Source organism: Podarcis filfolensis (assembly GCF_964270895.1).
Source record: "Podarcis filfolensis genome assembly, chromosome: 7".
Lineage (NCBI taxonomy): Eukaryota > Metazoa > Chordata > Lepidosauria > Squamata > Lacertidae > Podarcis > Podarcis filfolensis.
This window is the reverse complement of record NC_139603.1, coordinates 91341027-91366747: the sequence shown is the minus strand read 5'-3', so window position 1 is coordinate 91366747 and position 25721 is coordinate 91341027. Positions and strand designations below refer to the sequence as shown.

Here is a 25721-nt window from a genome sequence, read left to right as displayed (position 1 = left end):
ATGTGTGTTTTTTATTGTTATTGTTGTATTTTTATCTTTTTATTTTTCTTTATGTATTTTTTATGTATTGTAATGTATGTTTTGTTAAATTTTTTGTTGTTTTCTTCTCTTCTTTTCTCTGTAATCTTTAAACTTCTAATAAATATCATTTTTTTAAAAATAATCATTTAATATTGTATTACAATGTTTACTTTTAAGTATTCGTTGTATTTCTATTTTGACTTTTTTTTTGAACTTGCGTTTAGCTTCTTCTTTCTTTTGATGAAATTATGCCTGTCAATCATCTTCTCAAGCCAAGCTCCAGAAGTGGGGGCCGGGCTTCCCGCCTTCTCCCTCTGTTCTGCGCCCAGCTGGGAAAGCCTGGGCCTGCTGGCCCCTGTGACATGGCACGGCCGTGGGGGGGGGGCGAAGCACCGCACGGAAAGGGCGGCACATGGGAACAGCAGATGGGTCAGTGGCCTGAAGCAACAAGCTTTTCTTGCACAGCATTTTCTATTTATTGCCTCTCTTCCACCTTTCTCTCCATGGAGCTCAAGGTGCCTCTCATGGTTCCCTTTCTCCTCATTCAGTCCCCACAACAGCCCTGTGAGGTAGGTTAGGCCAAAAGTCCTCCAGTGGCTGTGTTGTGCAGGCATTCAGACTTTGGCTTTGTTTGCTCTTGTTTTGAGGCTTTTAGACTCTGTTTCATCGTGCCTGCCTGTAGCTTCTGTCCTCAGTACGTTCTGGCCCCTGCATGAATTTTTGCCCTTCACTTTAACACATACACAATAACAACATCAGAAGAGCCCTGCCACTGCTGCTCCAGGCCAGACGGGACCCACCAAGTCTGGAATCCTACTCCCCCAATGTCTCACGGGCTGCGTATGGGAAGCCTGCAAGCCGAACATGAACACAACAGCACTCTCCCCCTCCCCCCGACTCCCAGGAACGGGTGCTCCATGAATGTTTCCCTCCAGAAGTTCCTCAGCCATCTTACAGAGATTGGCTGTACATGGCAACATCTGTCAGGTGGTTGAGTGAGAACTGTCTGCCTCTTCGTGGTGCAAAGGAGGCTCCTTGACTAGCCTAGCAGGAAGAAATCTGCATGAAACGCATCCTAAAGAAGCACGTTCCCCCTTCTGGGTTCTACAAGAGCAACTAAGACCAATAATTGACATTGGCATTAATGGCAGGATCTTGCTTAGATCCTGAAGGCACTGCAGACGCGGAATCTTCCCTGGTGCCAAAAGCCAGAAATTGTGGGTTATGAGGCTCAGGTATCTGAGTCAAAGAAGTTGGGAAAGGATGGAGGGCCCAAGTGAAGTGGGCACCAAGTAGGTGAGGCTGAATTGCTTTCCTAGTTCAGCTTCCCGGGGTCTGAAGCAGAGAGAGGCTTTTCCCAGGCCTAGGGCCAGGAGGCTTTGCTGCCGGAGTTTGCTTCTGGGCTCAGCTGTGTACAAAACAGCCCACTTGCATTCCTATGGCCCCTCTTACTGCAGCTAGAAGTTGATTTGATTATGCAAATCTGGAAGATTTATCTGGTCTGCCTGCAACCAGGGGTGCCAGTGGGATTTTCTAAGGAAAGTGCACTGTGGATTGGGTCCTCTGACCCTCTTGCAAAATAGTGTAAAACGTTACCTGTTATTGGTGTCATATACAAATAGTTTTGTTTTTACAATCAAGTAATGCTTAAATTTTATGAAATTAATTAATTAAGAATCAGTGCAAACACACATAATAAAATGTCTTGGGACACAGATTGTGAACAAGTGAAACATTGTATTTCCATAATTGAAAAGGCTTAACTTCTAGAACTTCTGTCTGCCACACAGGTGTTCAAGGCACAAGGAGCCCTCTTTCCCTCACTGCCAGCCCTAAACCAAAGCCATAGGGTAAGCCCTTTTTATCACAGATGGGCTTCTTAGTAGACATGTATACCACTGTACTGTAAGTCAGCTATAGACGACTTCTTAATGAGTGCACAACAGGAGACGTACCTAAGCCTCTTGGCAAAATTTTCACATTTTGCCATTTGCAAAGGTGGGTTGCTGTTGTTGTTTTTACATCCATGCATACTTACTGTATTTGCAGAAAGTAACACCACAGGAAAGATGCATCCTAACGACCAGGAGAAAAGGGTGGGCAAACTACAGGGATTCTAAGGATTAGAAAGTGAATCACAAGCCAGAAAAGTGTGCTAAAGGAGTGGGGGAAACAGCAGTTCTTTAAGACACCAGGCAATAGGAATCTCTGGGGTCCTAAACAACCCACTCATCAATCACAGCTCTGACTTCACTCACTGGCTAAAAACCTTGAAAGGCAGAAGCAGCCAGATTGGCTCTTCTTACAGACAGTGTGTAGAAGGGGAACCTACACATCTTGCTGCGTAACTTTATTTCCAGGAGGACTGGAGACTTACTTTTTTCAAAATAGAAATAGAAAGAAAACAGAGTCTGGGGCTGCTGGGGGCACATGGCATCCATGCCCCTTGGGCCCACTTCTGGATCTTCCTCTCTGGACCTCGTGGGTGTCCTTTGGAATGTGCATCTTACTACCGAAAAGCCTTTCAGCCTCTTACAGCACAGCAGGCCTGCACTCCCAGCAAGGGATGGACTGCGCTGGGTGACGGACTTTGAGCAAGAACACCAGCAGGATCTGAGGCTCATTTAGCCCAGCTGTCTTGATGGAAATAGGGCTTTGGCTATTTGACAAGGGAAGCCTAAGGGCAGTGGGGGTGGAAGAATATAATTACATAATTCACCTGAGCAAGCCCACCTGCAGAGAGGATCACAGCTGGCTTATCAAAGAGCAGCAGCAAGCAAGGACCCCTTTGCTCCCCAAAGGCCAGGCGCTGGCCGGCAGCATCCCTGTGCTGAGGAAATCCACGTAGTACAGGGGCCACTTGTTTCATCAGCACAAGCTTCTCCGTTTGCCAGGTGGGATGGCCTCCTCTCTTCCTCCCAAGTGCAGTTTGGGGGGATCTCCCAGCAACTGCCAGCCAACTTCTGTGGGCACAGCGGGAGAAAGGAGCCCTCCTGCTGGCTCTGTTCTGCTCGCAAGACTTGCTAGTTGAATCTTGCCTTGGGGGAGGGGCAGCCCAACCATGGAGGCAGCTCCAGACAAGCAGCTTCTGCTAGCTCCCCACCCTCTTTCCCACAAGCGGCAAGGCTGATGGTGCTGAAGCAGGGCATGCATTGGGGTTGCGGGTTCCGTGCTGGGGCAGGATGTTGGGTGCAGGTGAAGCAGCTTTTTGGTCCAGAGAAGAGAGGAGCGTCCCCCACAGAGCCCTCTTCCTGCCTCTGTTTGCCTTTCCTGAGAGCTGCTTTGCCTCTTCCCAGGGGACAAACCATCCAGCTGACTGGAGCTGCAGGCAGTGGCGTAGTGTGGGGGTGCAGGGGGGCCGGCCGCACTGGGCGCAACATCTGGGGGAGGCGCTCACAGTCGCAGCTCTCTGCCCCCTGCTAAAATCCACGGGTTAGGGGGCGGAAATTACTTGCCTTGCCCCGGGTGCTGACAACCCACACTACGCCACTGGCTGCAGGTACCCGAGCTGGGCTCCAAGGGAGGCAGGCAGAGCAGCTGAGGCTGCGCAGGATCCCGGCCCTCTTGCCCAGAGAAGAATGGCTGGGAAAGGGCCAGTTCTCAGAAACGGAGGAGGCAACTGTTCCCCAAGAGGCTCGTTATATTTTAATATATTAATTGCTATCATCACAGGCACTGGCAAAGCAACGGGGGGGGGGGGAGAGGTTTGGCACCGCCAGCACAAGGTGCCCAAGGCAGGCAGCTCAGCAGGCTGCAAGCAGCAAACACAACATACATCACAAGAGAGCAGAATCCGCACACATTGCCTGCCCAGAGCAGCAGGGCACAGCTGAGCAGCTCAAAGTGGCGGCGGCAGAAGCAGCTTCTGAAGCAGGGGGTTCCTGGGGCCCAGCTCCTTCCCAGTCCAAATGCCAGCAGCTCAGCTGCCCCGTGGCTCCCCACTCTTCCGAGAAGAACGAGGTCCTGGGACTTCCCTCTTGGCGCCCCCAATCTGGGACGGACAGGAGCAGAGGGGGGAATCCAGCGGGTGTGGTAGCCCAGCTAAGCCTCTGGAGCTCTGCTTCCTTCTCGTGGCTCTGAGCCTGCCGCCCTCTCCATTGTAAGGGGACGCTGCGGAGCAAGAGCCACTGAGAGCTCTGAGCAAGCCTGCACTTCCTCTGCCACCCCCACCAGCAGCTGCTGCCAGTCAGAGGGAGATGGGGGGGCTGGTGGAAATGCAACTGTTCCTGAGATTCGCCCTGGCCAGCGCCAACTCTCAGCCCTGCCCAGCTCTTCCTGGTCTTCCGGTGGGGCACCCTCAGGGCTCCTGGTGCCTCCCCCACCTGGCTGCTGCCCTCCAAGCCAGCCTTGGCACAGAGGAGCCCTCCGGCCCACCACGCCCAAGGTGGCTCCTGTCCTTCTCCAACGGGGCCCACCTGCCCCGGACCACGCTGGCTCAGGAAGGAGGAGGGTGCTGCTTGCGGAAGGCGCTTTCGAGGAAGGCGGCCAGCTTGTCACAGTCGTCCTGGGGGAGAAGAAGAGGCAGGCTCAACGGGGGCTCCCCTCCCGCTCCCCCATGCTGGGCCTCAGTGGCAGCCCCCCTCCTCCTCCCAGGTGGTCCCTAGGGGGAGGCTTCTGCCCAAGCGCAGCCTGGGGCATTTGCCCCACTGCCTTCCGCCCCGGCTCTTCCATACGCAGGGCTGGCTCTGAGCTGGCTCTCGTCCCCCTGCCAGGTGACCTTGGGCCAGTTGCCATTCCTCGCCTGGCTGACAGGGTTGATGCGAGGATGAAATGGGGAGGGGAGCACCGTGTGTGCCACTTTAAGCTTCTTGGCAGGAAAGGGGGGGATAGAAATGTAATAATCAAAATAGATTTGAAAAAGAGGGTGGAGAATTGGCAGTCTGCCTCTGCAGCTTTGCATGTGGCTCAGCAAACCAGCCGCCTGAGAAACAGTTTTTATCCAAATGCGATTTTGGTTTTAAACGCAGTGTAAGGTAGTCTCTGTGGGAGTATATTGTATTTAATTATGGGGTATCAGAGTTTTTAGGGAGTTAACCAGGCTGGGATAGCAGGCTTGTTGGTTTTTGAATGTCTGGTGTAGATTTTTTCAATTTCGTTGTTCTGTTCTATGGGACAATAACAATAAAGATTATCGTATCGTAAACTGAGTTTGAGAGGGTAGCCCTGGAAGAGGAGGGCCTTTTGGTGCCCCCATGTCAGCTGACTGAGGGGGATCAGGAAGGCAGGTGCCCACAGCCCAGCAGGGGTGGGGGGCTGGAGGTGGGGGCTGTCGCCCTCCGGGAATTGTTGATCCACAACTCCCACTGTAGCCACTGGCCACGCTGGTTGGTGAGGCAGAGGCTACGCAGAAAAAGGCACACAAAGAGAAAGGGGAGAAGAAAGAAAGAAAGAGAAAGCGCTTGTGGAACTTGACAGCTTGGATTATTTTCCTAGGCAGACAGAACTGGCTGAAAAATGCAGCCCCACCTGTTTTTCACCTGCTTAATCCCTGGGAGGAGCAGGACCAGATCTCTTGCCTCAAACAAACCTTCCTTTTCTCTCTCATTTGCTTCCCTCCCCCCCCCTTTCACCAGGGGGTGGGCCCTGAAAAAGCTCACCGGGCTGATGAATCCATAGTGCACAAGCTCCACAGCCAAGTCCTTGGGATTGTCATCTGAGGAGGAGAGGAGGAGGAGGAGCTGCTGAAGGGGGGGGCACCAAAGGGCCGGAGGGCCGGCTGGTATTTCAAGCCTCGTGGCAGTGAGTGAGAGGCGAAAGGAAGACTGGCGTGGGGAGGGACCCCCACCAAGCATGGGAGGCACAGCTGACCCCAGGCCAACAAAGCAGCCCCCCAAGGCCATGGCTGTGCCACTGGGAGCCCTCCACCAATGTCTCGGGTCCAAGAACCAGGCAACTGTGAGGGGTGGGTACCGGAGAGGCCCACCTGCCCTGGGGGAATGGGGAGTCCACTCACTTGGCAGCAGGTCGTAGCTCAGCTGGCGGTGAAGTTTGTCTTCCAGGACCAGAAGGAGCGTGAGCTGGGAGGACACACATGGAGAGTGTATGGGGGGGGGAGCTCTTGAGGGAGAACCTCCCCCCCCATGTGTGAGAAAGGGAGGCTGGCTGACGGCACCTGCAGGGCACCCACAGAGCTGCCGCCTCTCCTCTGCCCCACAGCCAGGGCTCCCTCCTGCCCTCTTCCCAGCCCTGCCCAGGAAGGGGGGGGGACGTACCCGCCATTGCCTCTTCTCCTCGCTCCACTCCATGCCGCACTGCATCTGCACCACCTGGGGGGGGGAGGCAGGGACACTCCTCAGGAGGAGCTCCTTGGCCCCCACCCCACGCTGGAGGGAAGGCTGGGGAAGGGGGTCCCCTGTGGGTGCTGAGGCCAGAGCCTGGGGGGCTCCACCGAGCCTACACTGGTTTCCCCCAGGGATGCAGGCTGGGGACTTTTCCAAAGCCCAAAGATGCCCTTGGGGGGCTGAGGTCAGGATATTGCGCATGTGGAGCAGACCCTCTGGCCGCTCCGTTGCAACTCTGCAAGGGCTGCTCTTACCTTTCTGGTCTCCACATCAAAGGGCTCTGGCGTGGGCGTCTTGGCCTTCTGAGGGTCCTCGGGGGGCTGGGATGTCGATCTGGGGAGCGTGTGGGGGCGGGTAGCAGCAAAGTTCATCAGGGGATAAATGCCGTTCCTGGGGTGAAAGGAGAGAAAGACAGTCCCGCCAGGAGCATCAGCCGCATGGACCCCACAGCCCGGTGGAGACTGGCAGCCAGAGCCCAAGAGGGGAGAGGGAGAGGGGGCTCTGGGGCTCAGCCCCCTAAGAGAGCAGCAGCTCGGCTTCTTCATCCATCCGTCTGCCTCACCCCCCATTCCTGGAAGGGGGGGGAGGCAAAAAGCAGGGCTGCTCCTCTGCAGTCCCAGAACGCAAGGGAGCTGCACCCTTGGAATCCTGCTGTGGGGCATGAAGGGGGCAGGGGGTCCTGCACAGACCCACATGTGCAGCCCATGCACAGACTCACCTCACATCCTCCAGGAACTTGTCCAGCTCCAGGAAGGAAACTTCTGAGTACCTAAAGGGAAGAAAAGGAATGAGTTGCTGGCTGGCTGGCTGGCTGGGGGTGGGGGGAGGTTCCCTTCGCCCAGCCCCACCCATTTCCCTGGCTGCCCACCTCCACTGCACAGGCGGGCGACCCTCTCGCTGGATCTCTGCCATGACGATGCTGAGGTCCAGCTGCTTGGTTTTCTCTTCCACCACATTCTCAGGCCACAGGTCTGCAAGAATCAGGCAGGCAGGGCTGGTTGGGGCTGAAGCAGGATGGCCTGGCCGGGGGGGGGCGCCCTTCCCAGCTGCCCCCACTCCCACCCACCCCCAACTCACACTGGTTGCTGATGAAGCAGTGAGCGGCCAGGAGCTTCAGGGAGTGGACCTCAAAGAGGACGCGGTGGAAAAGGAGGTTGTGAGCCGTAGGACGCCGGTCCGGGTTCAGGAGGAGGCAGCCCAGGATGAACTCCTGCAAGGACACAGGGGCAGCGGGGGATGGGGTCTTAGGGGAAGCCAGGCTCAGCGCCAGCCTCCTGCCAGGAGAGCCGGGCACCACAGCCAAGAGGCCGGCCAGGAAAAGCCACAGATCAGTGGCCACAGTGTCCAGGCAGAGCAGGAGAAAGGGCAGGGAGCGCAGAAGTGGGCAGCTGAGACGCTGCCAGGGAATTGCCACGTGGGACACAAATTGGCTCCCCCCCCCCCCCGAGGACCTGCCTTGCCTCCTGGGAGCTTCCTGGCTCTGGCCCCTGAGGCCCTGCTTGACCCAGAACTGGGATTGCCAAAGGGGCTGAAGCATCCTCTGCATGGAGGTGGCTGGGCTCTGTCTCACAGCTGGGGGCAGAGGGGCTTCTCAATCCCAGTGGGCGGAAACCATGGGGCAGGGGGCAGCAAACTTTTTCAGCAGGGGGCCGGTCCACTGTCCCTCAGACCTTGTGGGGGGCCAGACTATATTTTGAAGGGGGGAAGGAATGAATTCCTATGCCCCACAAATAACCTAGAGATGCATTTTAAATAAAAGGACACATTCTACTCATGTAAAAACATGCTGATTCCTGGACTGTCCGCGGGCTGGATTTAGAAGGTGATTGGGCTGGATCCGGCCTCTGGGCCCCCCATGCCATAGGGGGACAGAACCCTGCTTGCAGGTTTCCCACAATGGGCACCAGGTTGGCCACCGTGAGAAGAGGATGCTGGACTAGATGAGCCCCTTTGGCCTGATCCAGCAGGCTCTTCCTCTGCAGTAAAGCTGCCCACCTCCCCCGCAGCCATGGGGTGTCCCAATCCTTTCACGCTGGCCTGGTTCAGGCGTGTCCAAAAGGTAGATCATGATCTACTGGTAGATCACGGCATGTTCCTGGTTGATTGTGGTTGACCTCTGGCCCCTCAGCCATCTCCTTGGTTGTTGTTGTTTAGTCGTTTAGCCGTGTCCGACTCTTCGTGACCCCCTGGACCAGAGCACGCCAGGCAGTCCTGTCTTCCACCGCCTCCCGCAGTTTGGTCAGGCTCATGTTTGTAGCTTCAAGAACACTGTCCAACCATCTTGTCCTCTGCTGTCCCCTTCTCCTTGTGCCCTCCATCTTTCCCTCAACTTCACGATCTGTCCTTCCAGTGAGCACTCAGGGCTGATTTCCTTAAGACTGGAGAGGTTTGATCTTCTTGCAGTCCATGGGACTCTCAAGAGTCTCCTCCAGCACCATAATTCAAAAGCATCCATTCTTCGGCGATCAGCCTTCTTTATGGTCCAGCTCTCACTTCCATACATCACTACTGGGAAAACCATGGCTTTAACTATACGGACCTTTGTTGGTAAGGTGATGTCTCTGCTTTTTAAGATGCTGTCTAGGTTTGCCATCGCCTTTCTCCCAAGGAGCAGGCGTCTTTTAATTTTGTGACTGCTGTCACCATCTGCAGTGATCATGGAGCCCAAAAAAGTAAAATCTCTCACTGCCTCCATTTCTTCCCCTTCTATTTGCCAGGAGGTGATGGGGCCAGTCGCCATGATCTTCGTTTTTTTGATGTTGAGCTTCAGACCATATTTTGCGCTCTCCTCTTTCACCCTCATTAAAAGGTTCTTTAATTCCTCCTCACTTTCTGCCATCAATGTTGTGTCATCTGCATATCTGAGGTTGTTGATATTTCTTCCGGCGATCTTAATTCCGGCTTGGGATTCATCCAGTCCAGCCTTTCGCATGATGAATTCTGCATATAAGTTAAATAACCAGGGAGACACTATACAGCCTTGTCGTACTCCTTTCCCAATTTTGAACCAATCAGTTGTTCCATATCCAGTTCTAACTGTAGCTTCTTGTCCCACATAGAGATTTCTCAGGAGACAGATGAGGTGATCAGGCACTCCCATTTCTTTAAGAACTTGCCATAGTTTGCTGTGGTCGACACAGTCAAAGGCTTTTGCATAGTCAATGAAGCAGAAGTAGATGTCTTTCTGGAACTCTCTAGCTTTCTCCATAATCCAGCGCATGTTTGCAATTTGGTCTCTGGTTCCTCTGCACCTTCGAAATCCAGCTTGCACTTCTGGGAGTTCTCGGTCCACATACTGCTTAAGCCTGCCTTGTAGAATTTTAAGCATAACCTTGCTAGCGTGTGAAATGAGTGCAATTGTGTGGTAGTTGGAGCATTCTTTGGCACTGCCCTTCTTTGGGATTGGGATGTAGACTGATCTTCTCCAATCCTCTGGCCACTGCTGAGTTTTCCAAATTTGCTGGCATATTTAGTGTAGCACCTTGACAGCATCATCTTTTAAAATTTTAAATAGTTCAGCTGGAATATCATCACTTCCACTGGCCTTGTTATTAGCAGTGCTTTCTAAGGCCCATTTGACTTCACTCTCCAGGATGTCTGGCTCAAGGTCAGCAACCACACTACCTGGAGTGTACGAGACATCCATTTCTTTCTGGTATAATTCATCTGTGTATTCTTGCCACCTCTTCTTGATGTCTTCTGCTTCTGTTAGGTCCTTTCCACTTTTGTCTTTTATTATGGTAATCTTTGTACGAAATGTTCCTTTCATATCTCCAATTTTCTTAAACAGATCTCTGGTTTTTCCCATACTATTGTTTTCCTCTATTTCTTTGCATTGCTCGTTTAAGGAGGCCTTCTTGTCTCTCCTTGCTATTTTTTGGAAATCTGCATTCAATTTCCTGTATGTTTTACTAGCTCCCTCTCGTTTTGCTTGCCTTCTCTCCCCCACTATTTGTAAGGCCTCATTGGACAGCCACTTTGCTTTCTTGCATTTCCTTTTCATTGGGATGGTTTTAGTTGCTGCCTCCTGTATAATTAATGCTACGAGCCTCCATCCATAGTTCTTCAGGCACTCTGTCCACCAAATCTAAATCCTTAAACCTGTTCCTCACTTCCACTTTGTAGTCATAAGGGATTTGACTTAGATTGTATCTTACCGGCCCAGTGGTTTTTCCTACTTTCTTCAGTTTAAGCTTGAATTTTGCTATAAGAAGCTGATGATCTGAGCCACAGTCAGCTCCAGGTCTTGTTTTTGCTGACTGTATAGAGCTTCTCCATCTTTGGCTGCAGAGAATATAATCAATCTGATTTCGATGCTGCCCATCTGGTGATGTCCATGTGTAGAATCGTCTCTTGTGTTGTTGGAAAAGAGTGTTTGTGATGACCAGCTTGTTCTCTTGGCAGAACTCTATTAGCCTTTGCCCTGCTTCGTTTTGAACTCCAAGGCCAAACTTGCCAGTTGTTCCTTTTATCTCTTGACTCCCTACTTTAGCATTCCAATCCCCTATAATGAGAAGAACATCCTTTTTGGTGTCATTTCTAGAAGGTGTTATAAGTCTTCATAGAATTGGTCAATTTCAGTTTCTTCAGCACCAGTGGTTGGTGCATAAACTTGGATTACTGTGATGTTAAAAGGTCTGCCTTGGATTCGTATTGAGATCATTCTATCATTTTGGAGATTGCATCCCAGTACAGCTTTCGTCACTCTTTTGTTGACTATGAGGGCCACTCCATTTTTTTTACGGGATTCTTGCCCACAGTAGTAGATATGATGGTCATCCGAACTGAATTCGCCCATTCCCGTCCATTTTAGTTCACTGATGCCCAGGATGTCAATATTTATTCTTGCCATCTCATTTTTGACCACATCCAACTTACCAAGGTTCATGGTTCTTACATTCCAGGTTCCTATGCAATATTTTTCTTTACAGCATTGGAGTTTCCTTTCACTTCCAGGCATACCCGCAACTGAGCATCCTTTCGGCTTTGGCCCAGCCGCTTCATCAGCTCTGGATCTACTTGTACTTGTCCTCCGCTCTTCCTCAGTAGCATGTTGGATGCCTTCCGACCTGAGGGGCTCATCTTCCAGCGTCATAATTTTTATATGCCTGTTGTCTTTGTCCATGGAGTTTTCTTGGCAGGGATACTGGAGTGGCTTGCTGGTTCCTGCTCCAGGTGTATCACGTTTGCTCAAAACTCTCCACTATGACCTGTCCATCTTGGGTGGCCCTGCACGGCAGAGCTCATAGCTTCTCTGAGTTATTCAAGCCCCTTCGCCACGGCAAGAAGGCAGTAATCAAGGCAGTGATTACAAAAAAGCAAAAAAAAAACCACCCCAACTTTGGCTTCCTAAAAAAAGCCCCACAACTTTGGGTAGATCACTGCCAGCCTTTTTACGACAATGGGAAGATCACTGCCAGTTTTTTTATACTGTGAGTAGATCGCAGTCTATTGGGAGTTGGACGTCCCTGACCTAGTTCATGCATCACGCTAAGCCCAGCGATGGCTTGGCAGGGAGAAGGCGCAAGCTCCATCCGTCCATCTGTCCGTCCATCCTGGTGCCGCCAGCACAGGCCCCAGATGCCCAACACAGCCCTCCAGCTGGAGCCAAGGCTTGTTCCTCCTTTGCTACTCCTGGGTTGCTGGGAAGCCAGATTCCCCTGTAATGTCCAGAGGTGTCCGGGCTTTGCCACAGCAGCAGGACTTGGGGAGGAGTGAGGCAGGCCTCACTTTCCTGCTGCTCACCTGCCTGGCAGCATTCACCCTCAGAGAAAGGGCAGTGGGGTGTTCCAGGCGTCTACAATGGGGCTGGGGGCAGGGGGTTGCCACAGCCACCAGACGGGCAGGCAGCCTGATCCCCTGCTGTGCCACCCGTGTGGGGAGGTGGCCAAGCGGCTTTTCTCACCCGCATGATGGGGTCATCCAGAGAATGCCTTGCCCGCTCAATTGCCTCCTCCGACACGTAGGTGTCCCCATTGGACTGGATCTCCAGCACCGCCATCTGTGGGGAGAAGCAGAGGGGAGGGGGCAAGGGGGTGCAGCTGGGGCAGAATGAAAGGGGCAGCACGGCTGGCAGCAGCCCTTTTGCCAGAAGACAGTGCCTGGCCCTGGGAAGGAGCCCCCTGCTGGAGAGGTGGTGGATGTGGGGAAGGGAGACACCCCCCCACCCCCCGAGGGCAGGGTCATCAGGGCCCCTGAGTGGCCATCCGCACTCCCCAGCTTCCCTACCTCCAGAGCGCACATCCCAAAGGAGAAGATGTCCACGGCCGTCCCATCCGCCACGTCTGAAAAAGCAAGCACAACCAGACCCAGCTGGCCAAAGCCCCGCCTCCAGGGAAGCCCCGCCCACCCTCCAGCGGACTCTTGCACCACTACTCACGCCCGTACTCCGGGGGGAAGAAGTGCAGGTTGCGCTGCTCCTCTCTCTCTGCACGGATGGGGCTGCGGAGCTCAGGCGGGATGGCTGTAGGAGGGCGAGAAGGGAGAGGAAGGCTGGAGCATCCAGGGCGGATACAAGGATTAAACTATGGAACTCCCTCCTGCAGGAGCCAGTGGCAGCCACCAGCGTGGAGGCCTTGAAAAGAGGGTTGCACAGCTTCACGGAGAAGAGGGCCATCGATGGCTGCAGCCACCATGGCTCGGCTCTGCCTTCCACAGCCAGAGGCAGCGATGCTTCTGAAGGGCTTACCGTAAGTGACAGCACATGGAGTGTCCAGAGGGGCCCATCGTCCCCCAGGCAGCAGGTTGCGAGAGATCCCACAGCCTCCAGGAATGGACTGGGGCCAGAACAGAGGTCGGGGACCCCCCAACACACACACACTCCATTGCCCCCGAAGCCCAAGTGACCCAGAGAAGGTCCTCACGAGGAAGCAATCCAGCACGCCTGGAACTTAAGGTGGCTGTGCTGCCTCTGGTCAAACACAGGACCTGGAGCCCTGAAGAATGCGGAGGAAACCCCGCCTGCCGCTCCCTATGAAACAGGGCAGGGAATACATTTGGGGGGCAAGAGGAAGAGGCAGCACTTACCCTTCGCAAAGACTCTGTGCCAAACTGCAGGGAGAGAACAGGGAGGGAGAGTTACTGAAAAGCAAGTGCTTCTGTGAAGCAGCAGAGGAGAGGCTTTCAAATGTAGCCTTGAGGCCCCTGCCTGGCCACTGGGGGGAGCTGTGGGGGCCGGACTAGGTCCTCCCATGTCAGTTTGCTCCACGGGTAGCAAAAGCGGTTCTTTACCCACCCCCCCAGGGGGGTCCCTCCTGCCAAGGCCCAGGACCTGCTCCGTACCTGACCCGATCTTGATGAGCCCATTGTGCTGGATGAAGATGGTGTCACTGGTGAGATTCCCGTGGATGATGGGGGGGTCACAAGAGTGCAGGTAGCTGCGAGAGGAAGAGAGTCGAGGGGCATTGGACTGCTTCTCCCCACAGAGAGGGTGGGGCTGAGGCACTGCGGGGGGAGCAGCAGCAGCGGAGGCTCACCTGAGGGCCGAGAGGATCTGAGTGCACCAGCGCTTCCAAGCCTGTTTTGTTTTTTGGTGGGGGGAGCAATGAGAGATCAAGTCAGCTCAGGAGACACCCACCCCCCGCCACCACATCGACTCAGTGCCTTTTTCGCTCAACAGGAGCAGCTTCCACCTGGACAGGGCAGCCGCCTGCCCCGAATCCACCTTCACCCACCCATCGGGGGGCCCCAGTCAGCCTGCGGGGAGTAGCTTCCTTCAGAGGAAGATCTCTCTTGCCTGACCTGCTGCTCCTGTTGCAAGGGTTCCTCTGGCTTTCCCCCAGCCCCCCCACCTGCCCTTGTACCACACCTGTCGCCCTGGGGGACAAACTGGAGCATCCCTGCAGGGGCCTGGGGGAAGTGGGGCCTGGGGGGCAGGGCAGGGGTCCTACCCGGGCATTCATAGCCTTGTGGTTCTTCTTGGTCTTCTTGAGGAACTGCTTCAGGCTTCCGGAGGAGACGTACTCTGTGATGAAGATCACCTGGTGGGGGGGACCAGGTGGGTGAACCTGAGGGGCTGACCTGATGCCCCAGAAAGCATCTCAGGCACCACATTTCCCACAGTAGCCCCAAGGGGGAGAGGCTCCTCCATCGGCAAGGTCTGGAAATGGGCACCCAAAGACAAACCCAGCCCCCAACGGAAAGAGGGTTCTAGGAATCCTCCCTTCCGCCGGGCTCTTACTGTCCTTAGGATCCTGCCCTGGACCTGCTGCCTTTCTTTCTGGGCACCAGCCAGGTGGCTCTTTCGTACACAATGGCTTTGCCGAAACCAGGGAATGGGCACCAGACTTTGGATGTGTGGGGCTCCCCTCCACTCTGGCACGACCAAGTCAGGCTCTCGGTCACCTGGCAGGAGGGTCTTGCCAAGTCAGCCCTGCGCTGGCAGCCTCAGCAGCTGCTGCCGCTCCAGCTGAGATGGGAGACACTGCCAGGATTGAACCCAAGGGTTCCCATCTGGAAAGCAGTTCCTCTGCCCCTGAGACCCCTACACAAGCCCACCCTCAACCCGTTTCCCCACTCAGAGTTAGGTCTGGGCCCGTATCGTGGAGGGGGCGTATCCCTGGGGCTGGGGGCAGCCCTGCCAAGCCTCCGTGGGGGGCCCCTGCCTCACCTGGGCCTTGATTTCCTTCACATCCAGCCAGTACTTGTGGACCTTCACGATGTTGGGGTGGTCAACGACAACCAGCTGCTCAAACATGGTCTTGATCTTCTCCTGTTGCCAGAGGAAGTGGGCAGGGAGGGGAGACTCAGCCATGGGGAACAAGCTGGGGGTCTGGAGCTGGGCAGGGGGAAGCACCGCCTTCTTTGGGGAAGAGTGCTTGGTGTGCACCACCCCCAAGGTCTAGGGGGTTGCCAGCCTCACCTCATGAGCTTTGAAGGCCGCCTTGTCCGTGAACTGCAGCTCGTTCCACACGACCTCCACGCCTTCCTCTGTGTCCATGGCCAGGAAGGTGCTCTGCAGTCCAGGCATGTTGCCCTGGTTGACCTGCGGGGAGAGACGCAGCTTCAGCGCGCAAGAGGCTCAGAGTGGCTGCGGGACGTGGGCCCTGCCCCCCCCCCCCAGAGCACAGTGGAGTCACGGCCCCAGGCAAGCACTGGGAGACTGCTGCAATGCGTTGCGCATGGGGCTGCCTTTGGAGACGGTTTGGAATCTGGCTAGTGCAGAAGGCAGGGCTCTGTGGCTGAGGGGAACAAGGAGGAGCAGATCTGTTTGCAGCAGGGGATGTGGGCTATTGCTTCATTTTTGTTTTTGTTTTGTATTCTGTGTTATTTATCTTGTATTTTTATGTTGTGAACTGCCCTGTTATCTATGAATGGTGGTGAACAACAACAACAACAACAACATTTAACACTGTTTCTTGTGGAAACTGCTCTGGCCTAATTCAAAGTGATGCTTTCAGCCCTTTAAACCTCCCACGGCTCCTGACTCCTAACCCCAGAGGACTGTCTCTCTGCACATTTACCTGCCTAGCCCCAGAGATCCTCACCTGAGCCCCTTCTGGGTGTGCCATCTCCTGAGAGAGCTAAAGGAGCAGCAAAGTGATCTGGGGTGGATCGACTCCCCCATGAAAGAAGGTTGAAGTATTTGGGACTTTTAAGTTTAGAGAAAAGGCAAGGAAGGGGCAGCATGAGAGCAGCCTCTGAAAGGATGCCTGGCACAAAGGAAGTGGAGAGAGGAAAGGTTTTCCTCCCTGTCGTAGCGCTGGAACTCCGGGACATTCAGTGAAGCTGAATGCTGGAAGATTCAGGACGGATCAAAGAAAGTCCTCCTTCATGCAGCCCAGAGTCCAGCTGTGGAACTCTCTCCCACGGGAGGCTGGCATGGCCACCAACTTGGAGGCCTTCAAAACAGGATTGGACAACCCCCAGAGGACAGGGCTAGTGGAGGCCCCCAGCTCTGCAATTCTTCTGAATGCCCCTTGCGGGAAAGCGCAGCAGGAGAGAGTTGCTCTGGAGCCTGGATCCTGCCTGCAGGTTTCCTACAACAAGCATCTGGTTGGCCACTGTGAGAACAGGATGCTGGACTAGATGGGCCACTGGCCTGATCCTGCTGGCTGTTTCTGTCCTCAGGGCTGGTGAGGAGAGAATGGGCCTTTTCTGCAGCAGCTTCCCAGCTAGAAAATGCCCCTTCCCCAGGAGGCCCAGCTGCCTCCAGCGTGTCTTATTTTCAGTACCATGCAAATCTGTCTTTGCCTTTCTGGGCAGCGCCAGCGACTGGATGCTTTTATTTTGGTTATGTCTTCATATGTTCATGTATTTTCTTCTGCTTCGTTGTATTTTATTCTTCTAAATTGTTGTGGGACCATCTGTTGTGGGAAGCTATTAATAAATTTGCTAAGCTAACCCCCATGATCAAAGGCAGTATATTTCCGAATACAAGGAAGGGTGTGCATGTGTGTGTGGGGGGGGTCTATTGGGCTCCTGTCCTGCTACTCAGCCTCTGTGGGGGGCACAGAGGCTGATGGGGATGGGGCAGGAGGCACATTTTCCCAGCCTCTCTGGGGGTGGCATCCAGGGCAGGCAAAGGAATGTGGGATATCTTTTAGTAAACAAACACTGAGATTCCCAGGATGCTGGGGGGGGGGGGGAATGTAGCCAGTGGTTCCCTGGGGGGAAGAGAGATCGCCATGGCCCCCCAATTGGCCAAGCTACCTGCGCCCAGACCCAGCACATCTCCTTGGCAGAAATGGGGGGGGGGGGAAACAAGGCCCCGGCTGTTGCTAGGCAAGGGCAAAAGGCAGCCTGCTAGCACAGCCCTGGGCTCTGTCCTGCTCTCCTGTCTGGCTGGCCACTCCTGCCTCAGGGGAAGTTGAGGCAGAGGGCTGGCGCCTGGACACGGGACCGAGGGTATGCCCTGCAGGGGGGCTGTGCCAACCCCTCGGCCCTTGGGCACATGCCCCCTTGCTGTGGGGCCTCCGACAGCAGCAGGCGCTGGCAAGGGGGGGGAGACAAGAGCTGGCCCAGCACCTGCTGAAAGGCAGGATTGTTTGTGGCCCAGAGAGGACACCCTGTCCCGTCCGCCTGCCAGGCCTTGGGGCATCAGCAGACGTCTGCCTTGGCCGGCCAGGAGGGACAAAGGCCGCCAGCCACAGCACCAGCCCGAGTTCATTAAGAGGGGAAGATGGAGCCGTCCTGGCAGCCGCGCCTCATGGCCCAGTTCCTGCCAGGGGAACAAAGAGGCCCCATTGTCCCCATCCTCCCCCTCCCCACGCCTGGCCACCTGCCTCCCCCCAGGCCAAGGAGTGGGGTTGCCAGGGCCAGAAACCAGCCGCCTTCACCCTGGGGTGGCTCCGCTGCTGGCTGCCCGGCTAGCTGGCATGGGAACCCCCTCTGTCCAAGGCCCAGAAAGGTGTGCCTGGGATGACACACTGGGGCAACTTGCAAGAACAGGGCACCCCTCACATGGGCACCGTGCCAAGGAGACCCACCAAGAGGGAAGGGGGTCTCAGAGGCAGCGTCTGCCAGGAAGGACCCTGCCTGCCCCCTGGCCAAGGTGCAGAGGAAGCCACAGTTGGGCCAGTGGCCAAGCCCAACCAGGGAAGGCCTCAGACCCCACTGCCCATTGCCACTGAAACAGGTCGCAATCCACCCACCTTCCCCACAGGCGCCACCCTCTTGCCAGTCTCTTAGATGGGACTGCAAAAGGGGCAGCCAAAGTGGACGTGAGACTAACTCCCCCCCCAAAAAAGTCTTATTGAAGGTCTGTGTCCCCCCACAAGAGGCCAAGGGGGAGTGACTCACGCCAGAGCCAGTCTTTGTGGCACCTTTTTATTAAGCAAACCCAGGGCAGGGTCCCTGGGAGCAGAAGCCCAAAAAGGACTGGGGGGGGGAGCAACACACAGGCATTTCTTCATCCAACAGCCCCCACCATTGTTGTGCGGAAAAGGCTGAGGCTGCTTTGCTGGTGCAAAAGGGTTCATTGCTCTTTCACCTCTGGCTCTGTGGCCGGGGGGGGGGCATGCCAGGACACGGGTAGCATCACTGAGAAGAGGAGGAGCAAAGGGCAAGGGGGGGGGGGAGAAAGAAATCAGGGCAGAGAGAGGGGACAGCTCAAAGCAGAGGAAGTGCGCTTTGCAGAGAAACACACAGGCGCAATAGGGGTCAAAGGTTTTTTAAGGCAGGGCAGGTCCCTGTCCCCAGAAGTTTACAGTCTAAATTTCAATGGGGCAGAGAAATACGACAGCCTCCTGGACTAGCTCCCTGAGAAGAGAGGGGCCTGGAAAGAGGGTGTCCTGGTCCCTGTGGGGAGGCCCCTTCCAGACACTGGGGTTCCTGCTGGGCACCTGAGCTGCTGCCCTGGGTTGGGGTTACAGGCTGAGGGGGTCACCCAGGGATTTGCAGTTCTGTGGTCTCAATGAGCAGGTGCCACCCAACTCTGTCTCTTCTTTCGTTGTCCTGCTAAGGCAGGCATCCCCAACCTGCGGCCCCCAGATGTTTTGGCCCACAACTGCCATGATCCCTAGCTAACAGGACCAGTGATCAGGGGTGATGGGAATTGTAGTTCAAAACATCTGGAGGGCCGAAGGTTAGGGGTGCCTGTGCTAAGGCATCTGGGGAGGTCCTGATCTGACATTGGGAGGTGGCAAATAAGCCAAAAGCCAACACAGACCTGGCACAGGTGCTGGTGGAGCAGGAATGGGGACCCCACCTGTACTGGTTGAGGCTGCCCCTCCCCAGGAACCACAGGTACACACCCTTGAGGATTTCTCTTGACCAGGGTGGGGCAACTTTATGACTGGGGGCCACATTCCCTCCTGGCAACCTTCCAGGGGCCACATGTAAATGGGGGTGGAGCAACAGGTGGAGCAGCAGCCACACTAAGGTTTGGCGTTTCTGCACAATGACATCTCCATCCTGGCAGGCAAGCAGACTGGCGCAGCCCAAGGACCCAGCTCAGCTGGGCAAAAGCACTGCAGGAGCCCAATGAAGGGCATGGCCTGGGAAGAGGGTCCAGAGCCAGAGAGAGGCCAGAGGAGCACATTGGCCCACAGGTCATGAGAAGAGCCTGGCTGCTGGATCTGGCCACTGTCCAGCATCCTGTTCTCTCAGTGGCCAGTCAGATGCTCCAGTTGGAGCCCCAAATGCAAGACCTGAGTGCAAGGGCACTCTCCCCACACATCCCATAAAGCCCTGCTCAGAGATGTACTGCCTCTCACCATAGAGACGGAGTTGCCATCCATCTGAGACAACCCCCCCCCCTTGAGCCTGCAGGAGGAGAGCTCAGCAGAGCCCAGGAGGGCCTTTGCCTAACAGACAGGTGTGCTCACATTGCCTCTTCCGGAAGGATTCAGGGCTTGCCATGGCAAGACGGACACACCTTTGTTGCATCCCATCTGGGGAGCTGCCATGCACCTTCACTGCGCTGCCCCAGAGGCTACAGGGGGCCCAGAATGCAGCCACATATGGGGGCCAAGTGACCTCCCCACTCCACTTTCTCTGGGGGGGCACAATTCAAAGTGTTAATGATGAGCTTTAAAGTCCTAAATGGCTCAAGACTGGGGTATCTGACCTTCTTGCCGCCCGCCCTGTGTATCCCCTGAACCACCCCTGAAATGCTCTCTGCTAGGAAGCAGGAAGGAGCCGGTCTTTCCTCTGGCTCTGGAGCTCCTGCTAAAGGAAGACCACCCTTTTGTGCCCCCCTCCCCTTAAGCAAGTAAAAACCTTCCTTTTGCAGAAGGTTTTTGGGTTTGCAAGTGGTTGATTTATTGCATACGTTTTACTCTGCTGATTTGGAATAACTTCAGCTGCTGGTACTCGATTGTTGCATTAACTGCTCTTTTTATTGGTCCTGAAAAACCAACATTGGCTCCCAGGAAAGCCCTAAATGGCCTCAGCCCAGTATACCTGAAGGAGCGTCTCCACTCCCATCGTTCTGCCCGGACACTGAGGTCCAGCTCCGAGGGCCTTCTGGTGGTTCCATCACTGCGAGAAGCCAAGTTACAGGGAACCAGGCAGAGGGCCTTCTCGGTGGTGGTGCCCGCCCTGTAAAACGCCCTCCCATCAGATGTCAAGGAAATAAACAACTATATGACTTTTAGAAGACATCTGAAGGCAGCCCTGTATCAGGAACTTTTTAATGTCTGATGTTTTACAAAAAAAATTATATGTACTGTAAGTGGCCCAGAGTGGCTGGAGAAACCCAGCCAGATGGGCAGGGTACAAATAATAAAATTGTTGTTATTATTAATGTTTATGGAAAGGGGGCTTGAAAGGGTTGAATGGTGGTTTGATTTTGTTGCAGCCATCTTGAGCTTTTGATGAGGAAAGGCAGAGGACAACCGTTTTAAATGAATGAAGGGTGGGGAGGCACAGCGAGGACAGAACCTGGGCAAGCTGGGCAAATTCATTTCCTGGGGGGGAGGATAGCGGGGGTCCAGACGGGAGCCTGACGTTTCAGGGAGGGATTGGAAAGGAGGCAGGCAGCATCACACAGACACCCTGGGGGGCAGCCGCAGCCGGGGGGAGGAGGGTCAGTGGCCAGAGGCAGGTTTTGGGAGACCCTCTGGGAAGTTCAACCTCCTCTTTGACAGCCTTCCAGGAGGCAAGTGGGGGGCGGGGGAGGCAACAGCTCTTTCCCACTGGCTCTGCAGCTGACTTTCAGTGGCTGGCTTTGCACTGGCTGTTGATATAATTGAAGCCATTTTGGTTTCCAGCCCTGCTTATAACTTTGGTGTGCAGTTTATAAATGTTTTAATTTGAATTTTAATGAGCTTCATTTTTTTATCATTGATTGCCTTGAGCAACATTCTGTTGGGAAGGCGTGAGATAAATGTCCTTAACAACCACCCTCTCTGGGGGAAGGATGCCTGACAACTGCCACAAGAACATCGTGCTGCTGCTGGTGAGAAATTCCTCGGGCAAAAGCCCCGACTCAAGGCAGCTTACAAGAAGAAAAAATACTAACAACAACATAACAAAAGTGGTCATAAACAATAAACAAAATACTAAAAAGTACATAACCAAACTGAACAGTTTCCACATAAATCACAAGATACAAAATAAAGATACAAAAAACCAACAGCAACAACCCGGACAACAGCAGAAACCCAAACAGCACCCCAGCCCATGAGTCTGTTCAGCAGCCTCCGCTTTCGTAGTTGGAGTCAGTCTGAACTCCATCCTCCCAGGCCAGGTGGAGAAACAGCCAGCAAGGCTGGGAGCAGGTTCACCAAAACTCACAACCAAGATAGTCTCTGGCCTCTTCAGAGGCTGGAGGTGCTTCCTTTCTGCTCCCCCCCCATCCCAGGCAGCCAATGAGGAGCGAGAGGGCTTGGCTCATCAGCCAACAAGATGCTGCAGGGCCATCTGGCTGGGTACCACAGCTGCTCTGGAGAAGCTGTAGCCATGGCAACTGCATTGTGAGACCCAGGAGGCAAACAGGACCAGGCATGTGGAAGTCTTGCGACAGCATAAGATTGAGCTGCAAGCGAGGCAGCTGCCAAGGGGGGGGGCTGCTCCTGGGCCTTTAAGGGTCATTTTGTGAGGGGACACTATTGCAAAGAAAGTCCCTTGAAGCCCCTTTTGCAAAAGGCGCTGGAGATCCCCCCCACCAAGGCTACATGAGACCACGAGGGCCTCCGCACCACGACTCCATTTCCCTCCTCTCTACCTCTGCTGCCTTCCTCAGACACGCAGTCAGGCCCCAATCCAGGAAGCAAAGCCTGCACCCAAAGCTGCCCAGGAGGCCCTCCCTGGGTCCCACCACCCAGCCAGGCACGTTGGGTGGGAACAGGGGAGAGGGCCTTCTCGGGGGTGGCTGCTCTCCCACAACTTTGGGACCTTGGAAGCCAGAGGGGCACCCTCCGTGCACTCCTTCCACAGGAGATGAAGACGGTTTTATTTTGACTGTTCTTTAAGGAAAGGGCTGGTCCTGCGGTGTTGATATTCTAATGATGCTTTAGTGGTTCTTTTTATGTTCATATTGTTTAATTGTACTAATGTTTAATTGTTTTTAAATTATTGCTCCCCCCCCCTATATTTTAGCTGCTTGTATTTTATCTGTAATATGCCCTGAGACCCTGTAGGGGAAGAAGGCAATAATAATAATAATAATAATAATAATAATAATAATAATAATAATAATTCCTCAACAGGCCTCATTCCAGAGCAAAGTGGAGCAGGCTGGGCAGGCAGGCAGCAGGTCTGGAGGGGCTGAAGGCCGAACTGAAGGCCAAAGCCCCCTCCCCCCTCCTCTAAGCCTGGCACAGCAGGAGGCCCTGATAAGCCAGCCCAGAGCCCAGGTCTGCTGCAAGATAAGCAGCTGTTCTGCAGAGGTCACCTGTGGGCCTCCTGGCTTGCACAAGCACCCACTCCCTCCACCCATGGCACCCCACCCATGCTTATTCTAGGATCCTCCACCGAGGAGCAGAAGTGGAGGGCGGCTGGCAGGAGGCAAAGCGGAGAGGGAGAGAGGGGCAGGCCAGACCCACAGCTTGTTCTAGGCATTTTTTTCATGAATGGCATATATTGCTTGAGTATATATATATATTTTAAAAGACCCTCCAAGCTTCCCATTCTCTACACTGAGATTTTCTTTCAGAAGACAGGGATCACAAATCTGGCCCTGTGGGGCTCCAGAAGTCTGCCCCAGCCCCAGAGGGACACCAGCACATCTAGGCTTGTCCCCAGAAGCCAGAGCGAGGGGCCCAGTGAGTGGGCCAGGCTCCTGAGGCAGCTTTGGCAATGGTGGTCACCCCCATGAGGGAGAAGCCCCCCTGGGCAGGAGGTGGGTCATAGCAGGGACTGTGGGCACTTCAGCTCTTGGTGGCATCAGCCAGGCCAGTGGCAGGCGGTTCCATAAACCCGTTTTGTGCCAATGGAAGCCTGAAGCTGCCAAGGCTTTGCAAACAGTGGAGGTGGGGAGGCCAGCACAGAAGAAATCGCCCTGCCTTGCCTAGGATGCGCCAGCCTGTGTTTGCATTCTGCCAGCAAAGGCCTTGGCTCCTGAGACCCTTTGGACTGTGAGGCAGCCACTCTGTGCGCAGAGGCCCGGGAACGAGTGACCAGGAGGGCAAGAGCCTCTCTGGCACTGGGCAGAGCCAAGAGCAGGAGCCTCACCCTGTGCCTCAGAGCGGCAGCGAGGCCACCTGGGCAGGATCCTCTTCCCTGGCACTCGGAGAGCGTGGCAATGGCAGGGTCCCAGCAGCCCCCCCTGCTGCAGAGCGATCCTGTGACAGGCACTGGGGGAGGGCAGAAAGGAGACCCCGGAAGAGGAGAGAGAGCTCAGTCCTGGTCAGCTGGCCAGCAGAAACACAGACAAAATCTCAGGTGTGTCTCTGGGCGAGTGCAGAGTGCGGCTCAGGGAGCCACATTCCCAGGCAGGTTAAGACACGCTGAGCCTCTCACAGTTCTCCAGGCTCTGCTCTGACTGGTTCAGGGGCGGCAGCACAAAGAGGAGCCCCCCCCCCCGCAATGTTGGCAGAGGGAGGCATGATGGGGCTTGTGGCGATAAGGAGGAGGGGGTCACACTGCCTGCCTGCCTGCCTGCTGTGGGGCAGGCCTAGCCTAGGAGGACGTGAGATTGCCTGCACTGAGCAAACAGATCCCACCAGAGCCCCTCTTCCCAGCTGCTCTGTGCTGAATACTGTGCAACCAGCTGGCTCCCGGCTGCCCCATCGTGGCTGGGGGCCCATGGGGCAGGACCCCCAACACTGGGCAGGCAGGCCTCCCTGGGAGCCTCCCCTGAAGGTAAACATGGGCCTTATCAGGAGCAGGAGCACCAGAGGCGCCTGGGGGAAGGGCAATGGAGGGGGGGGCTCTGCACCCCTGCGATGAAGGTGGGTCCTCTGCCGGGGGGAGGGCGCCCCTTCTCCAGATGGAGGGGGACTCGGAGGCTTCCTCCTGATCTTGCTGCCTTTAGACGGGTCCTGACAAGGAGAGATTGGTTCAGGCAGGCAGGGACCCGGTCAAAGACATGCTCTGTCTGTGGGCAACAGGAGGGAACGGTCTTCTGAATATGGGGCGAAGCGGGGCTGGCCAAGGGGGGCGCAAGAGCCAAGAGGGCAGAGCCCACTGCCGCCCCCAGGACTCTGCCTCGCCCTGTCGGAGGGGGATTGAGCTGGACTGCCTCCCGGCCCCACTTCGCTTCTGGGGCGCCACATCCAGAAAGGCAGCCCACGAGAGGCCGGGACAAGCGCCCGAGAGAAAGCCACGGGCCCGCCTGGGACCCCTCTCCCCGGCTCCGCACCGGGGCTGCCCCGCTCCCCTGTTTTGCAGGAACCCCGCGGGCTCCCCCTCGAGGCGAGAGGCGACTGCGAGGTGCTCCGACGGGTCCCGGGAGCCCCGCTCTGCGGCCGCCCCTCGTGCGCCCACCTCGCCGGGTTGGCGCGGAGACCAAGCAAGCCAGAACAGCGACGCCCGCCGAGGCAAGGGGGGAGTCGGGCGGGGAGGCACCGGCGCGGGTGCAGACCCCGCTCGCCCGGCACCGAGGAAGCCCTGCTCGGCCTCCGTCCTGCCCGGTTCCCGCTGCAGGATGCGGGGCAGCCCGGGCGCGCCGGAAGCGCAGCGCAGACCCTCGGGGCGCCCCTCCTGCCGCTCGGGGGGGCGGCCGGCCGCCAGGGGACCCCGCGGCCCGGTGTCTCCGGGAGCTGCCCGCCCTCGGCTCCGCCGCCGCTACCTGCTCCTTGCGCTTCTGCCAGCGGCCGCAGGGACTCTCCTCCAGCACCTCGCTCTCGTCCTCGCTCTCCTCCTGCGACGCCGCCGACACCGGCGCCGCCGCCTCCGGCTCCGCCGCGCCCGACATGCCGCCCGGAGGACGGACGCGCCGCTGGCGCAGCTGCAGCCTCCGTCCCGCCGCTGCCCGGCCGCCGCTCCGCCGCCTCCGCCGCCCGAGCCCCCGCTGCCGGGGCGGGCCCGGGCTCAGCTCCGCCCGCCGCTCCGCCTCCCCGCCGCCGCTCCCGGCGCGGAAGGCGCGGCCGTCGCTGCGGCTCGGGAAGCCGCCCCGGGTCCGAGCGCCGGCCTCGGCCGCCGGGATCTGCGCTGCCCTCGGGCGCCCCACCGAGGCCTCCGGGTCCTGGCGGCGGCAGAAGCCGGCCCGGCCCGCCGGAGAAGGGGGCCCGGGGCTCGTCTGCCCTCTTCTGCCGCGGATCCCCCGAGAGGGGAGCCGAGGCGCCGCCGCCCCCCGTGGCCAGAGGGGACCCGGCGGGACGGTCTCCTGGCAAGTGGGCGGGCGGGAGAGCGAGCGAGCGAGCGGAGGGGAGGGCAGCCGCGGGGGCCAAGCAGAGCGAGCCCCCCACCTCTGGGCTCCGGGAAGGGGTGTCGTGGCCCGCGCAGCTTCAGTCCCCTGCGCCAGCCTCCGAAAGTCCGAGGAGCAAGACGCAGATTCTGGGTGGCGCGCAATCGGTGGGCTTTGCACGAACCCGGCTGCGGAGCAGGGAGAGGGGGCATCTGTCACCCCCGGGGGGGGGGGCTGCTGGTGTCTGA

The 25721-nt window shown here is 56.3% G+C and overlaps 1 protein-coding gene across 3 annotated transcripts; it reads right to left on the bottom strand.

Annotated features, from left to right (window-relative positions):
* Window positions 1–1738: 1738 nt before the first annotated feature.
* NRBP2 (nuclear receptor binding protein 2) lies at window positions 1739–25159 on the bottom strand. 3 transcript variants are annotated; one of them, XR_014549945.1, is made up of 19 exons: window positions 24916–25159; window positions 15163–15285; window positions 14911–15012; window positions 14192–14281; window positions 13778–13818; window positions 13584–13678; window positions 13329–13352; window positions 12682–12765; window positions 12531–12586; window positions 12208–12303; window positions 7380–7512; window positions 7171–7273; window positions 7021–7071; window positions 6557–6692; window positions 6234–6287; window positions 5945–6038; window positions 5619–5674; window positions 1963–4525; window positions 1739–1924 (listed from the first exon to the last, which is right to left on the bottom strand). XR_014549945.1 is itself a non-coding variant. In XM_083622128.1 (18 exons), exons 1-18 carry the CDS (start codon window positions 25039–25041, stop codon window positions 4457–4459), a joined length of 1533 nt encoding a protein of 510 aa, XP_083478254.1. In that variant the 5' UTR covers window positions 25042–25159; the 3' UTR covers window positions 1739–4456. The 3 variants fall into 3 exon arrangements, 2 of the variants coding, with proteins under 2 accessions (XP_083478254.1, XP_083478255.1); XM_083622128.1 differs by having other exon boundaries at window positions 1739–4525; XM_083622129.1 differs by having other exon boundaries at window positions 1739–4525; window positions 5975–6038.
* Between the last annotated feature and the right edge of the window lie 562 nt (window positions 25160–25721).

Bases quoted from the DNA above. Each gene is read 5' to 3' on its own strand.
- NRBP2 (XM_083622128.1), bottom strand. From the start codon at position 25,041: ATGTCGGGCGCGGCGGAGCCGGAGGCGGCGGCGCCGGTGTCGGCGGCG. The intron at 5,675-5,944 runs GTGGGCCTCTCC...TCTCCTCCTCAG, and splicing joins TCCCCATTCCCCCAGGGCAG to ATGACAATCCCAAGGACTTG. The intron at 4,526-5,618 runs GTGAGCTTTTTC...CTTCTCCCCCAG, and splicing joins ACTATGGATTCATCAGCCCG to GACGACTGTGACAAGCTGGC.